Genomic DNA, 15915 nt, shown 5'->3' with positions numbered 1-15915 from the left:
CCAATGATACCATCTATTTGTATACACAAATATTGATAAACTGTTTCACTCACTGCCCACACACAGGATGCTGTTCACATGCATCAGCTTTCCTCTGACTGGGACACTAAAGATTCAAAATGTGTTCTTGATACTCTGCGACAGATGTGCTACCAGGTGAAGCTTACTGTGACTTGCCAATCAAGGTGGGAAATTGGCAAATACATTTACCAAATTCATCTTTTTAGTACAAGTATGTAAGCCGCACTCGATAGTTCCAATAAGGTGAATTTGAAGTACACCGAAATCAAACACCAGAAGTTGACCACAAGATCAAACGCTACAGAATGCATTTGAAGATTGCATGGAACAAGTCTTGCACGGATTTTTTTTTAACCAACAGGGCAAGGGAAAGTTACATAACCAAAACTTCCTTAATGGACGTCTGAAAACCAGCTAGCATGAGAAAATGATCTTCTGTCCCTTCGAAAACAAACTATCAGCATTGTACAGAATTTAATAAACAGTCTATTTGTTGTCCCTCAAAGGTCAGTGTCCTTCTCCAACACTTCTCGCATAACGCACTTACATAACCTTATTCAGTTTTCTTTTTGCTGTCTTCTTGTAACTCAGAAGACTATTTAGACTCCCATATGGATACCATCAAAACCAGCAGATGCCAAGCAACTTAAAACACAAATTATGACTTGTAATATGCTGATGCATCATAATCACAGCATATCTCATGACTTAGAGTGAATCATCAGATAAAGCATAGGTTGCTGTCGGAGGTGTCAGTGCTTTCTATACGTCCTTCCTACTAGGTTAGGGTCAGCGGACTCCAGTTGACATTGAAATTCCACGAGGAAAACTACATACGTACTTTTTTTTTTTAATCAAGCACAGTAAAACACAGATAGGAATTTAAAATACTTCTTAAAACTAGAAATCAGCTCAGAACTGTCTTGCAGAAGTAGAAGGGTAAGAAGGGGAAACGGTCGTTGCCTTTCAGGAAGCAAGGTGACCTACTTTCGCTTTTTGCATTATACCTTTGACATCGTTCTACATGGATGCCTAAATAGGGAGCAGGGAGGGGAGCTGGCATTGTTTGCTTGCTTGCTTTAACTACATAAAACTGTTTTCTGTTACCTAGAAATATTCAGAATACGCTACGGTTTACCTAGACAAAGACATAAAGGCTCACAAAAAAGCACCGACTGTTCCACCAGCCTAGAAAGGCCGCGAACATCTTGTGGTGCTTTCATGCAGGCATTATGCTGGTCAAGTTAAGGCACAGGCATGTGCCCTAACGAACAATCAAAGGAGAACGACATCTGAACAAGAAGGGAAGCATAACATTGAATTCTGACTTTCCATTTAGATATCTTTGCGCCTATTTGGTCTCAGTTCCTAAATATTACTTTGGGAAGCGCCAAGCAGGCACTTCTACGAGAGCACTGCAATCTCAAAGTTCTCCAAACAAGCACTTTCTGCCTATTTACCAACTTCAGTGCTGGATATCAAAAAAGGAATTAAGCCTGCAAGTATACCTAGAACATTAATTATGCATAGACTCTGAGGATAACGTCCTCTTCTGAAACGCAGAGACAAGAACACGTTGCCTGGGGTGGAGCAAGACTAAGGACTATCTCCTTAAGAGCATAATGCCACCTTTAGTCACAACTAAAGATACAGAGTGCGACTTCCCATACTCATTATTCTAACAATTCAGTGGTGTTTTTTTAAGCAAAGGAACAACAGACTAGCAGAAAACCAAAAAACTGAGAAAAAGACCCGATAATTTATTTTGCCTATATTTGACAGCATATAAAGCCTCCAACATTTTTTTGTAATATCTCCAGTTTAAGTAGCGTGTACAATTATTCCCCACATAATTTCAGCAGATCTATAAAATTCCTCTATTCAAGGCACTGACAATTTTCTTGTCAAAACCATTAGTCTTCCAACTCAGTTGTCTTTATTTTTAGTCCATTGTTTTATGATGCACAATAGAGGGTATTTTCCATTTGTTTACATTAAAAATTTAAAGGTTGCGTTAAAACCAGCATTTAAGAAAGCTTGAGAAGTTTTAACAAAGGTGTTCTACGTATCTAAATGTCTGCAAGATCCCTGGAAGGTGTCACGGGGATGTCACGACGACCTCTTTATCATTTCAATCTATTTATAATGACTACATCAGTGGCTATTTTTGATTATTGCTGTCTGTGAACAGCTAACCAGGCCTCCAATTTTCATTTACAGATTTTCTGGCCCAGTTTCGTGGGAGAATATTGAGCACTTTGCTATTAATTCAGTAAAAACTTTAAAATGCATTCTGCAAGAGTCACCGCCTCGTTTCCCATCATGAGAGACACGGTAACAAACTCAGGCTTCCTCATAAAAAGATAACATATTTCTGAAGAAGTTACCAAGCTCACATAAAGGGCTTTTTCTCCGTGGATCTCACAAAGTTTAGCCGTGGACACAAACGAGACGATTAGCATTCTGTAAAACAGGTAATCTGCAGGCAAGGGCCACACAAGAAGCAAATGGCAGAGTGGGTGACGGGCTCAGGTCTTTGGATTAGCGCTCTGGCGGCACAAAGCCACGCGGCCCAGCGAGATCTCCTTTAACCCATTCCCCCGCACAAGATGAACGCCTGCCACCATGCAGAAGCTACAGCCACAAAGTACCACTTCCACCATCCACACGCTAGCCTTCAGAGAATAAACGGAACAAAATTAAAGGGTAGGGAGCTTCTTATGGGCTGACAGCGCCTGGAGGAGCAAGATAACACATTTATGCGCATTTTCTCATAATCTCCCTCCGTTAGTCCAAGGACACGCCACACAAGTGTTCCTCACACTGCTCTGCTCCCTGCTGTAAAACATCTGTGTTCACAGCAGTGTGCGCCCATGGGAATCAAAACGAAAAAACAGACAAGCGAAGAGAACCATGACAAACTGAACCACTAAAACTGATCAAATAATAAAAGCAGCTACTGTAGGCTCAGAGTACTGCTTCGGAACAAGTCATCACCACAGGTTTGTTTCTTAGGCCAAGTACACTTTGACATACAGGCATGCAACCCCAGTCAACTTCACTCTACCAACATACCTTCTCAGTTAAGGAAAGGCATTTCACTGTAAAAGCGTGATTAATATCAAAAGTCCCGTTCTTCCAAAACATCCTTTCCAGTAACCTTTACTTTCCAGAAACACAGACAAAAGGTTAGCTACAAGCACTTCTTCGCCAAACGCCTTCCTCTATTCTCACCACAGTGGTGAGCACAAGCTTCGTATTAGCAAGAAGGTTTCTCTCCTCCATTACTCCTCACCTTCATCTATAAAAAGGTGGTGGTGGTGGTAGGGGGTGTTCCCCCTGAGCCAAGCCACCTTTATAGTCCAAAGAAGCCAACGTACGAAGCATGTGCCCATCTCACTTTCAAAGTCCCTTCAGAACACAGTCACCCTACTCGGGTTTGTGCACGTTTGCCACTGCTAAATGGAGCATCTCACGAAAAGAGGGGCATGGTACGTCTAAGCGCCTTCACCCAACTTTCCTACTCTATGCAGCGCTCGTGTGCCTGTGCAAACACTTCACCCCTCAGCAGCTCCAAGATTTGGAATAACACACCTCCAAACCCAGTCGCTTGCACATCCAGACCCAGTCGCTCCTCTTTCAAGCCCGTCACACCGAGAAGATGCTAGAAATGCTACCGTACACCGGTTACGCTTCACTACACGGCTGTGCCTGCTCGGTGCCCAGCGCCGGCACTGCACAACAAGCCACGGTGCGGGCAGGGGACCAAGCACCGCGGCCAGGAGCCCCACAAACACCCAGCCAAGCCCCCCGGCGGCTCGCACCTGAGGGACGGGTGGGATGCCGCTACCTCCCTCCTCCATCCCGTTACCCCCATGCTAATAGCTGGCCACGGAGCGACCCGCGCACGGCCCCGGCATTGTGTAACCGTTCTCCGGCACTGTTGGGAGAACTTGAGCCACGATTTATTTTTCACTGCTAACATATCACCGTGAAGACATATAGCTCGATCCCTGCTCCAGGCCCATGCGTTTGGCTGATCCCTCCCCCACCACAAACCGGTCTAAGGGGGAGGGAGAAAAAATAAATTATTATTATTTTAAGGATGAAAACCCCTTGGCACCTACAACAAAAGCAATTAGGAGGGTCGGCGGGGCAGGGGAGCAAGCAGCCCCGGGAGGCGCAGGAATGCAGCGGCCGCACTTGGCAGGGGAAGGGAAGGGAAAAGAGAAGGGAAAAGGGAAGGGAAGGGAAAAGGGAATAGGGAAAAGGGAAAAGAAGGGGGACACCCCGTCCCCAACCCCATCCTCGAGGCCAACTGTCACGATATGTCTCCTGACACATCCCCCCCCGGGAGGAGGAGGAGGAGGAGGAGAGGCGAGACGCCCGGCCCGCTTACCCAGAAAATGACATTGAAGCCGAAGATGAAATATTTGATGCAACAACTGACTTCAGGCCCCTTGTAGTGCTTCCCGGACATCCTCTGGGCTCATGAAGACACTTTGCTGGCGGCCAGGGGGGAGAACCAAAAGAAGGGGAGGGCGTGAAAAATGAAATTAAAAATAAAAATATAGAGATAAGGGAAATAAGAGAGGGCTCAGCGCCGGCTGCGCGCCGCGGGGAGATGCGGCAGGAGCGGCGCGGCGGCTCGGCACCGACTCGCCGGGCGCCGGGGATGGCCGGCGAGCAGCTCCCTCCTCCTCCTCCTCCTTCTCCTCCTCCTCCTCTCCCGCATGGAGGAGGAGGCCCCGGCGGGGAGCGGGGGGAAGCCGCCGGGAGGCGCCCGGGCAGAGGCGCGGGGGGCTCGGCGCTGCCCTGCCGGAGCCTCCGCCGCCGCCCGCCGCCCTCCCGCTTGCCGCCCCCTCAGCGCCGAAAGCCGCCGCGCCGGCCCCGCCCCGCGCCATTTTGGGGGGGGGCTGGCGGGGGGGAGTGCGAGGGGGCGGGCCGCTCGCCCCCGCGGGATGATTGACAGCGCGCGCCGCCAATCAGGCCTCGCGGCAGCCCCGCCGGGTGCCCCGGGGTGCGCGGCCCCGAGGGGGCTGCGCGGGGTCGGGGGGGCGGCCCTGAAATGGCGGCCGGGGGGAGTGGGGGGGACGCTGACGGCCTTTGTCAAAAGTCCGGGTTTCTTCCGTTTCATGCAGCCCTGATACGCCTCCCCCGGCAAAATCGCCACTGAATTTATGTTTAACATATATAACATATTTACATTTAACACATTTCTGCTTAACATACTTATATTTAACGTATTTACATTTAACACATTTATATTTAACATAACAACCGCAGCGTCATGTCTCTTAGATGTGTTCATACGCTTCGTGGGATTCAGAGTCCACCCGGTCTGGTGTTAGCCACGTAACAGCGTTTTTTTGGCTGAAGGATATCGCCGCTTCAGCGCTGCCAGCCTTCAGCTTCCTGGCCCTGCGATAAGTGCGATACTTTTAATTGAAAAGATGGAAGACTTCTTTGTAATGATAAATTACGTCTCCCACGTCGACGAGGCTGTGAGATGACATGCTTCAAAAGTAGGATATTGTGAGAACTGCAAAAGGCAGGCTTCGGTTCAGCATCACCTGGTGCTGGTTCGGGGGCCTTGGGCATGGGTGTTCTTTAAGAGAGAAGGGAAACATTTCTTGTTAGAAAAGAAAAAGAGAAGAGAAGAGAAGAGAAGAGAAGAGAAGAGAAGAGAAGAGAAGAGAAGAGAAGAGAAGAGAAGAGAAGAGAAGAGAAGAGAAGAGAAGAGAAGAGAAGAGAAGAGAAGAGAAGAGAAGAGAGAAGAGGAGTTTGCTGAAATAGATCTGTGAAATAGATCCATGAAAACAAGCCATGTGTTTAATGGTAAAAGAGAAATTAACGCGACACATACCTATACATTTTAACTGTAATGGTATAGGTTACCATATGATCGATAACCGTGTGTATGTTGTTAACTCTGTGTCTTTGCAAGACCACTCATGGGAAGAGGGCAGGAAAGGACGGATAATCAGTAATGCATAGGTTCTGTACCAACGAATAAAAGCCTATCATCATGTACAGTATGGTAATGGAATATTATATTAAGGTGCTGTTTTTACAAGTGATTTCAAATATTGGTGACAACCTGTACAAACATTGATAATGCTACTGTCACAACACCCTGCTAACACCACATGTTGGCACCCTTTAGCATTTTAATGCTTCACAGGCAACAGGAAAATATTGCAGAATAATATTTATTACAATAAATTCAATAACAATCTCTGATAGTTTACCTGTCAAACCTTTCATTCCTGATCAACAACTGAAAAAGAAATGCAACCTACATCAATTATAGCATCGCATTACATGCCTTCATTTGCATTCTCAATCAAGAATAGTATCATCATTGCCAAGTGTCATTTCAAAGTCAAAAGCTTTTCATATTTTCCCACCATCTGATCAGATTAAGAAGAATTTAGGACTTCTAGTGTTAACGGTTAGACTGCACACTTCAAGAGGGTATTGAACACAGAGCCCTGGTCTTTTTAATTCACTTTGTGTGTTCGGTTCCTGTGCAGCCTCAGAAATGAGCAACCAGACAGCAAAGGCAGCAGAACAGCTTTGATGTAGGTAATTGATCTTTCAGAGTGCCAGCTGGAACAGAGTCCTCTGCACCTGCAGCAGCCTCTCTGGTTTACAAACACATTTTGTCTCCTGTCCTAAACAAACAGGAATAAAAAAAAAAAAAAAAGATCCGTTGGCTTTGTGCCATCACTTGTGGATCACTTCTTACATGCTTTGGCGACCTACGTCTGGAAACTGAGCAGGACTGGCTGTGACAGCACTTTAAATTCGGTGTTAGTTACTAGACAACACTGAGTTCCAGTGTGATGTTTTGGTGCAAAAGCCGGAGGCAATACTAAGCAGGAGTGAGGAGATAATATTACCTTTCCTTGCAGTGCGATGAGACAATCATTCAAATTCCGTTACTTTATAATTCATCTGCCTAGTCACTGGAGTGCTAAGGGAAAGTGTTTCAGGGACAAAGCCATGCTTCTAGTAGCCCAATGCTTCACAACACTAGGCAACGTTTTGATTCGCTGCTCACTCTGGAGAAAAAGTCCCATCTGAATGATTAAATCTACTTCCTATCTCTAAGATCTAAGTATCAACAGACTTCTGACCAAAGGCTGACCAAGTCTGATGCTAGTAAGTGCAGGAAGTTTGATACATTCATATCTTAAAAGGGGTATAGTTGCAGACTCTGAAATTCTTGCTTCACACCGAGTAGAGAGCTCTCATTCCAATTCCTCAATTCAGTCATTTCTTAGATCCAGCACCTCTGTGTCAGCCCCTGGGTTTTGATCTATGAGTTCTTAGATATTTTCCAGGGAAAAAGAAATGCAAGTCAGAGTGACTTGAGATGAAAAATGGCTAAGCAGTGTATTGAAGATGGTAGTTCTGTGAGTTATCACATTACTAATCTCACCACGTGCCACATTTAGTGAGATAAAGAGCTGTGGTCTAAGAAAAGCTCAATGTCTGTGTCCCTAAGTCTAGTTATTTCCTGGACACTTCATTTTGGTTGAAATTCATACAATAGCAATATTTTTCCATTGGGAAGCCATAGAGCTTTCTGACATACAAGATTTATGGAGTCAGAGGTATTACCTACCTCAGAATACTTTTCAATCTAGTTACCCTACTAGCTTGTAATGCCTTTTGTGTTCATTTGGTACTCTTGCAAGCATGAAACCCCCTTGTTTTCTGCTTAGGAAATGAGTGTCCTCTAACAAGTGAGTGTTTTTTAGGTTTAAAAGTAGTTTTGAGATAAGCATTTCATAGGACTGTACTCAGGTGTTGACATAAGTTGCGTTGGCTTCAGTGGATTTACATGCCCAATCCCAGCTGTGAACCTGACTTCAGCTTCCCACAAGAATAACACAGATCTTTTTCAATTCATTTACAAGTGCAAGTACTAACTAATTAGCATTCTGGCTAACACAGTTTAGTGGCTTTCTGGTGAGCACTGAGCTGCTTTTTCAGCCTGAAACTTAGCCTCTGAGTACTGAATAATATCCTCTCGCACAACCAACCTAGTGCCATTATAATGTGATAACACCAGCATTGTTGGTAGGATGAGTCACAAAGCATTAAACATGTCTATACATCTACGGAGTGAGAGGCCAGAATCTGGGTGCATCAAATAGTAAACAATAACCACTTGCATTATGTCTGATTTTACTTCCTCAAGACAACATGTATCTGAGCCTTAATTGTCTTTGTTCAAATGCTGTACTTTTGGTGTGAGGATCTATTACCTCTTTTGTTCTTATAGTAAAAGTGCCTGTATAAAGAAACCACAAGTTCTATTCACTGCAGTTCCCACCAGGATTTGGCAGGTTTTGGAAGAAAGATGATCGGAGCCACTAACTAGGATGCAAATTACTTAAAGAGAACTACCAGGTATCAGCAATAATAGACACAAGATCTACTCAGCCAAGCTCTACTGCTTGCCTTCTGCAAGTTGGTTTGCTCAAGATGAGCCCAGACAAGTCTTGCAGCGCTCTAAGCAGGTAGACATGAAGACACAGCCTCAGAAGTCCCTTTGGAGCAAGCACATGCAAAATGAGATACGCAGACCATTAGTGCCAGAAATACCACTTTCAAACAGTAAGGAGGAATAAGGCACCCTGCTATTGCTTTCTCACAAGAAAAAGCAGTAGGTGGGGGGAGGTTCTATTTTTTGCCTTGGTTTGTGTTTTTTTTTTGTGCCAGGCACCTCACGCCAGGAGCTGCTACCTCTGCTGCTTGCAAGAGGAAGAGGTGGGAGCGGTGGCAGGCTTCCGCCCTCGCGCTCTGCGGTCAAAGGCAGCACCATTGTGCTGCTTGGGGCAAGCACCCCGAAGCGCAGATCTGTTTCTGTAGTGCAGCACCTCAGCAAGCCCCTGTTCTGGAGATTTTCACAGAGCTTTCTTAGTAATTCCCCTGACCTGTCTGTATACCGTCGAGGCAGGAACAGTCTGATGTACCTGGTCCACAGCACGCTAACACGCGGCGACTGCAGATGTGGTTGCAAGCACCAGCATTTTATGTCCAAACAGGCTCCAAAGAGCATTAGCTATTACATACTTCTTACCATTTTATACACAGCACAGTGACAGGACTTAATGAGATAAAAACGTATACACCATTCTACAAAAATACTCACCTTTGCAGTCCCGAATTAGTGGCGACTACAACTAATATGTGGGCAGTCTCCTCCCCTTTCATTACTGGTGCCATGGGGCCACTGTAGTTAATATGGATGTAAATTCAGACTCCAGTAAGTGCAAAACGTACCCTTTTAACTTTGAATTGCTAAAAGCATTGGACAAACTCTGCAGATCTGGAAGCTGTTCAGTTCCCAAACAGAGACATTTGTTTGTGTGTATCTGAAGGTTCTGGTGTCATTCTTTCAAATGTTCTGTCCCAAAAAGAAACTGGTGTTTGTCCTGTGATGGAGTACCGTACCATTTTCTTAGGTTAAGGTCCATTAGGTTTTCCGAGGCCCTCTGAATTGCTTCCAGCCATTCTTCATCAAATAACAGAGGACACCCTCGCTTCACAGCTCAGAGGTTTAACATATGGTGTTTACTCCATAACAGCACTCAGGAGAGTGAGGATTTCCTCTGAGTATGTTTTTAATGGTGATAAAATTTTCTGTAAATCCACCATTTCAAGTAATCTTTGTGTGTATTTCTCTTCAAGGTTTTCCTTTACTCAGCTGTAAGCCAGCTGAGCTTCCCCATCCCTCTTCCCATGTGGATCTTTTTCTTACCTGGGAGCCTGGATCAGAGATGTCCAGACGAGCAATCCCTCAGGAATCAGCCCAGCATCTCCTTGCAGGCAGATCTGTAAACCCATCAGAAGGTGAGGGAGTGGGAGCAGGAGGTAGGATGAGGAACCACAAAACTGCAAATCTGGTTGTTGAAGGCTTTAAATGCAAGTTGCACTCAGAGTGGTGGGAGGGGAGGATAGCAGAGCAGTTCATCCCAGAGCCCAGCTTTCAGAAAAGATTTCAGCTTTGGGCTGGCCTATACTTGAGCTAAAACATGTTGAAGTAGATGTTTTGTTGCCTCAGTCAGGAATTCAGCCCTCAGTGCAGGCAGAGCCTTAAATCATCTTGCTGAGAAAGGAGTGGGAAAAGCCGACTACAGAACAAGCTCTTATTTTAAATTCAAGCAACACTTTTTCCATTGCTTTCTGATTCAAATGGCTGTAGAGATGCTGTATTATGAAAGGCCTCTATGTCATTGTGGAGCCAGAGCCTTCATGGCAGAGAGCGGACCCAAAACCCCCGAGAGACAAGGTGCCTGAGTGAGTCAGCCTCTGGCAAGGACGCATTTGTTCATCCCAGCTATGGCAGTAGCACCCTTGCTGCAGTCCCTGCCTGTCAGAAAACACGACAGAGCATATCCAGGGCCTCTAAATGTTTGTTGGGAAGGTACAGGAGTACTGCAAGTGATCTGATCATCCCAAAGGAAGGTGGCTGATATGTTTAATGTGATTTCCTCACAATTTTGTGTCCTGTTTTTCTTCCACAGCTTCTCTGCTCACATCTGACAACAGTTACCACATAGCAAGATCAAAGACACCGCAGTTTCCTTTACCTTTAGCATTAACACTTCTGAGTTCTCAGATATAACACAAAGACACCTGCCACCACAAATATCACACTTTTCTTAGCACCAATGGACAGGACCAGCTGGGTAAGATGGGTCCAGACTTGGTTTGAGGGCTATTTTCAATTGCAAACTTACAATTCATAAATAACCTGCACACATTACTCCTCAGATGCCTTTAAAATAAAGATGCTTCAGGAAAATATAGAATTTACTCGTTTACAAGTCCAGTAAGTGGAAATGTCCATGCCTTTTTTTTTTAACTCTCTCCTGTTACATTGACAAAGCCAGAAACCATCCTGTGGAGGAGAACAGAGGAGCCACCAATATTCTTGTCAGGTTGTACAATTGCTTTTGAAGTCTTATTTTTCAGAGGCTTGTAGTTTTCTGCATGCTTCAATGCCTATGTTACACTGAGAGCTGGGATGGGTGGAGTTCATTTTAATTTCCTGCTTCTCTCTACCGCACTAATTATACCATCAGCTTTTTTCTTGCTGTCATAGTCCTTTAAGAAAATTGCACTGTGAGCGACTGATACGTGAGCCAATATTTGGAGAAAGAGAAGAAATCCTACCCCAGGCATACTTCTGTTTCCATCGCTACCTTACTATTTCATGTACCACACACCTTTCGGCTCATCTTTGGCATATCCTCAGCCTCTCACGTAACTGCTAAAGTGCCCTGAGATTTCCAGGTTTGCTGTGTTAGATTATACTGCCTTAAAGGCAGGGACTGCGTCTCTCCTTGCTCCAGCAAATGGTCATTAAAAAATGCTAGTGTTGTGAGAGCAAAACAACCAAAGTAATCTTAGTTTTAAAATGTGCTGCTCCGCTGTTTTGACCTCAAGGATACAAATATATCTACAAACACACAATGTGGACCCAGTAAATACAAAGAATGGATCTGAAAATGCAAAAAAGAGACTAAGGGAAAAAAAAAAAAAGTAACATCTTCAAGAAACAGATGCATACTTTATCTTTCTTTCTTTATCTGCCTTTCAGGCAGAGAACATCTGCCTTTTGAGGTAGGCCTGCTCATCAGTGCAGTGTATCAGTCTGCAGTCACCAGGGAGGTTGACGTTTTTCACCCAGAAGTATAACTTTTTGGAAGAGACTGCCTGTGAGCAAAATAATTTTTATTTGGACAAGGAAAGGTAATTTGGTATAGAAATATCCCTCCTGAGCAAAATCAGAGTGACCTTAAATGTCAGATTTCTAAAAGTTTTGCAAATTGTACCTTACCAAGTTCACCAGACCAAGCTATGTCATGGCTTCTCGGGACTTTATTGTGCTCTATCCCACTCTGAGGGATGAACCACTGAATGTGTGACACTCACGCATGCACCTCTGAAATAAAAAGACTCGATGAAAATTGTTTTACGTGTGTAATGGAAGGCAGAAAGAACTGCAATAGGGAGCTTTTTCTTTTTAGTTTCCGCCGTGTGAAACATTCATCACTTTCTTAGAAATTAGCACAGCTCTTTCGGTATGTTTGAAAAAAAAATGAACTATTCATCATAGAAGTAAATTTGCTAAAAGCATAAACCGTTTAAAAATGTTAAGTTATAGGGGGTGGGCAGAGAGTTTACAAGAAGTCCATTGTTCTGCTCTAAGCATTGTCTGTCTGAGAAAACTGAGCTGGACAAAGAGGAGGTCCAGCCATCTAGTGGTAAATTATGTTCCTGTACAGCATGCTGAAGTCTGCCGGCCGTGGGGAAGCTCACAGATATGTGTTCTGTAGAGGAAGAAAGAGACATTTTACCTAACTCTTCCCAAATTTTGATGCTGCAGGACTCTGATGGAGTAGGATGTCTCAGTACATAGATGGCTCAAGTACATAGGAGCCAGCGGCTAAGTTAAGAAATTTTGGCAGAATTAACCGGGTGTATTGGGTTTATGTGGCAAACACAAGGCCAGGTTTTGCTAGACTGAGACAAGGAAGGCCCCAAAAGTCTGCAGTCAGTGTTATCTTTTTCACCCCTAGAGTGATAGACATCAGAAACAGCTTACAGTGATTATTCAGACAGGTTATGTTTTGTGGTTTTTTTTTTTCAGAATATATCTGTGTCCCTGGGAACTTGGACTTGTCACCTGTACAGCAGTACCAGAGAATGGGGGCAGTTTGCTGTAGATCCTTAGCAGAGAACAGCATTTCTAGAGGATCTTCCCAACAGAAGGGTGCAATGTTTGCAGGTCCCACTTCACCCAGGGGAAAGAGAGTTGTAAGCCAAATTGGTTGTCATGACTGAAACAAGAAGGATGCAATCAAACAGCTACACGGAGGAAGCCATATGCTTAGTTCAAGCTAGGATAAAACAGTTACCTACCAAATGCATTGAGAGTGAACGGTTTCATATTTTCAATATGGTTACAAACTCATAGAAGAAGCTTAATCTTGGCAAGGCCTGAAGAGACATCAGAACAGTAAAACATAAAGGGAAGTGAAACATCCAAGGGAAGAGTTGCCAGAGTTCCCATTTCAAAAATCTCCATGCTTAGAAGCCCACATCCACTTGAAAGCAGTGGGATGCAAGTTCTGTGGGGCCTCATATGAAATTTGCTTGGCATCCGGTGGGACAACCTGAGCATCCTGAACATTAAAAGGTCATTACTTTTGATGTCAATTGAACTCCAGTAAAAGCATAAAGCCAGGTGTCTGTTTACCCAGCTCTAGATGCAAGCGCTTTACTTACCACAGCTGAGATTAAAGATACTGCCTCTCCTACATAGTAACAAGCAATTGATTTCCATCTCTATTTGTCAACCCATCGAGTAACAGAGCATGACATTAAATTCCCTGTTGCTACATCTTCCCCCAAGCTATTTTGACTGCTGCTGAATTCTTTTGAAATATCAAATTTTGTCCAAAGCACATCCTGTTCCTGGCTTTCATACCCTTGAAACTGCATTGCAATTCGTACTCGGCCGCAAAACACGGCCAAAGTACAGTCACGGTTATGCCCAGCATAGCCAGGTAAATACGCAATAATTCTGTGAAACTATAATAGCTACTTTCCGCCATAATTGAGAACTTTCGTAGCTGAAAACAAGGTTTCATTCCAAGCAGTTACTGCAGCGTTAAGTAATTTCAGCGTACACGTTTGTTCTTTATCAGAAAACACAGTACTGGAGAGAGTGTGGAGGACAATGCTTCCCTTGAGGCAGAGGATATCCGAAGTCAGCTCAGTCAGTGTTACTTGCTGACAGCCACTCACATGGAAAAAGAAATACAGCTGTTTCCTACCAGGGTGATATCAGCTACTATATCTCAAACTCTCACTTCTATTTGCGTCATGTTTCTATTACCTTCAGCGGACAGCTGAAAAAGCAAGGGAGAACAACACATCTGGTTGCTACTTTGGAGTGCTATTTGCCATTGATTCTCCTACTAAAAACTGGAAAGTCGATAGGGATGCGGGTTCATCATGTAGATTTTGCCGGTTCTGTTCTAGGAGCGTTTGGCCACAGAGAGGCTGAATCTCCCAATGAGCAAACTATGCTCATATTTCATGCAGTCTTAACCAAACATGATCTTTCACCTGACTAACAGGAGAAATAAACCGTGCCCCTTGGTGGGACGGCTGCTTCGTGCCATCAGGCTTTGCCCCTCTCTTTCCACTGACGGATCACACCTGATATTTGCGTTGAATCCTACTCCACAGCCCTTTCAGAGCTGTCTGAAGCTGCAGATGTTACAAGGGAGAGAAGGAGCAGAAAAGCTGTGCTTTGTACATCTGTATTACCCACTGGGAGGCTGAGACAACAAGCAGGCTTTAGTGGACTTTCTTACAGTACCCCAGTAAATCAGAGGCCAGATTTGAAGAAGAGCCCAGAGGCCTGAAGTTGCTGCCTGTTCCTGGCCTCAGCACTCAGTAAGAGAACAGGATGCTAGACGTGAGCATCCTGCTTCAAAACCTCTGTCTGCTATTTCATTTTTCCAGGTGAGAAGGGGCCTGTTTTGAGGATGGAACAGTACCCAAATCTGCATCCCTCTGTCATATATTTTGGATATTCATTGGATATGGGGCTGTCTGTACTCGGGGCACCACTGTCTTACTTTCTCTGCAGGTTGCTAGCTGCGCTCTCCAAACGCTGCGGTTATTTTTGAAGCAGCTCCTTAAAACAGATGTCCTCATATGTATCTCTTCCCCTCTACGTAAATAACAGTTTGCCTCATGCTCCTGCCATCCTTCTGATCTAAAAAAAAAAAAAAAAAAAAAAAAAAAGAAAGAAGAGTATCCCTTCCCCCCTTCCCACTGGTGATTTCTCTTGTAGCTTTTGTGGCACTCCCCCTGTTGCCTTCATGTCCTTCTTTAGCTAGCTAAATAAGGCTTTTTCTTACTGTCCTTCTTTCCCTTCCCAGGTTCTTCCCTCTTCAGCCCCTTCCCAGCTCTCTCCCCCTTCTCCTTCTGTTGACTTCTGGAAGCAGTGCTAACACCTCGTAGAAGTCTCGTAGAAACTTCCTCTCAACTAATATTACCAAGGAAAGATCCACACATAACAGAGTTTGTCCTCCTCGCATCGTAGCAAGCAGTACCATTGCTTGCCAGCTGTGAGTGTCTGTTTTGGGCATTACTGACCCTTCCCTGGGAAGGAATCCTTCTTCTTACTCACTTTATCCTTCATTTTTTTTTGGTGATACGAGCATTAGTATATTCCCAAATAAGTCAATTCAATGTGTGCAAAATGGATGAGAGGCATGGATGCTGCCATGTTCCTGCAAACCTGACAGAACCAAGCCAGTAACACCAGCAAGACCCATCTGATCACATCACTGGAAAGAGCTGAACCAAACCACCACGTTCCCCCTTGTCTCTCATTAAAAAACAAGTCTGAGACATCACTGCCAGCTCTCAGAGGATGGGCTCTGCTCTTCCACAGAGCAGCAAGCCCCAACTTGGGCTTGTGGTTTCCAGAGAAAACTCAGAGAGCTGCCTTAGCCCCAGGATTATGTAACTTCTGAACATCTATTTTTAGGTGTTGAATCTAGGGGAATCAGCCAAACAATCAGCACAACCATCCCAACGATTAAAATATGTGCTGACTCAAAGAAAAACACATGAAATCAAATATCCTTGAGAACATTTAGCCTGAATGTTGTTATGCGGTGTCTTTTATGCGCTCAGGGACCGATTCTGCTAGCCTGGCCCATAGAGTAGCCAGGAAGTATCCTCGTGGGTTTGAAGAGGACTGGTCAATAAGGCACTTTCTGTGAGCAGAGGAAACAAGCACAAAGCAGCAGAGGTGGTGGCAGAGTAATTGCACAGGCCTAA

At 44.6% G+C, this 15915-nt stretch overlaps 1 protein-coding gene across 2 annotated transcripts in view; it reads right to left on the bottom strand.

Moving 5' to 3' along the window:
* Positions 1–4908, bottom strand: part of TSPAN5 (tetraspanin 5) — an 80696-nt gene extending 75788 nt beyond the window's left edge. Inside the window, exon 1 of one of the 2 annotated variants that reach the window (XM_083835632.1) lies at positions 4421–4908. In XM_083835632.1, coding sequence (XP_083691758.1) covers positions 4421–4501 — 81 coding nt within the window. In that variant the 5' untranslated portion in view covers positions 4502–4908. The remainder of the gene's footprint in view (positions 1–4420) is intronic. The other variant, XM_083835631.1, reaches the window with a different exon arrangement.
* Positions 4909–15915: the final 11007 nt, after the last annotated feature.

This window comes from Anser anser (assembly GCF_964211835.1).
Source record: "Anser anser genome assembly, chromosome: 4".
Lineage (NCBI taxonomy): Eukaryota > Metazoa > Chordata > Aves > Anseriformes > Anatidae > Anser > Anser anser.
Note: the sequence above shows the minus strand (reverse complement) of the source record. Positions and strands in the feature narration are given on the sequence as shown.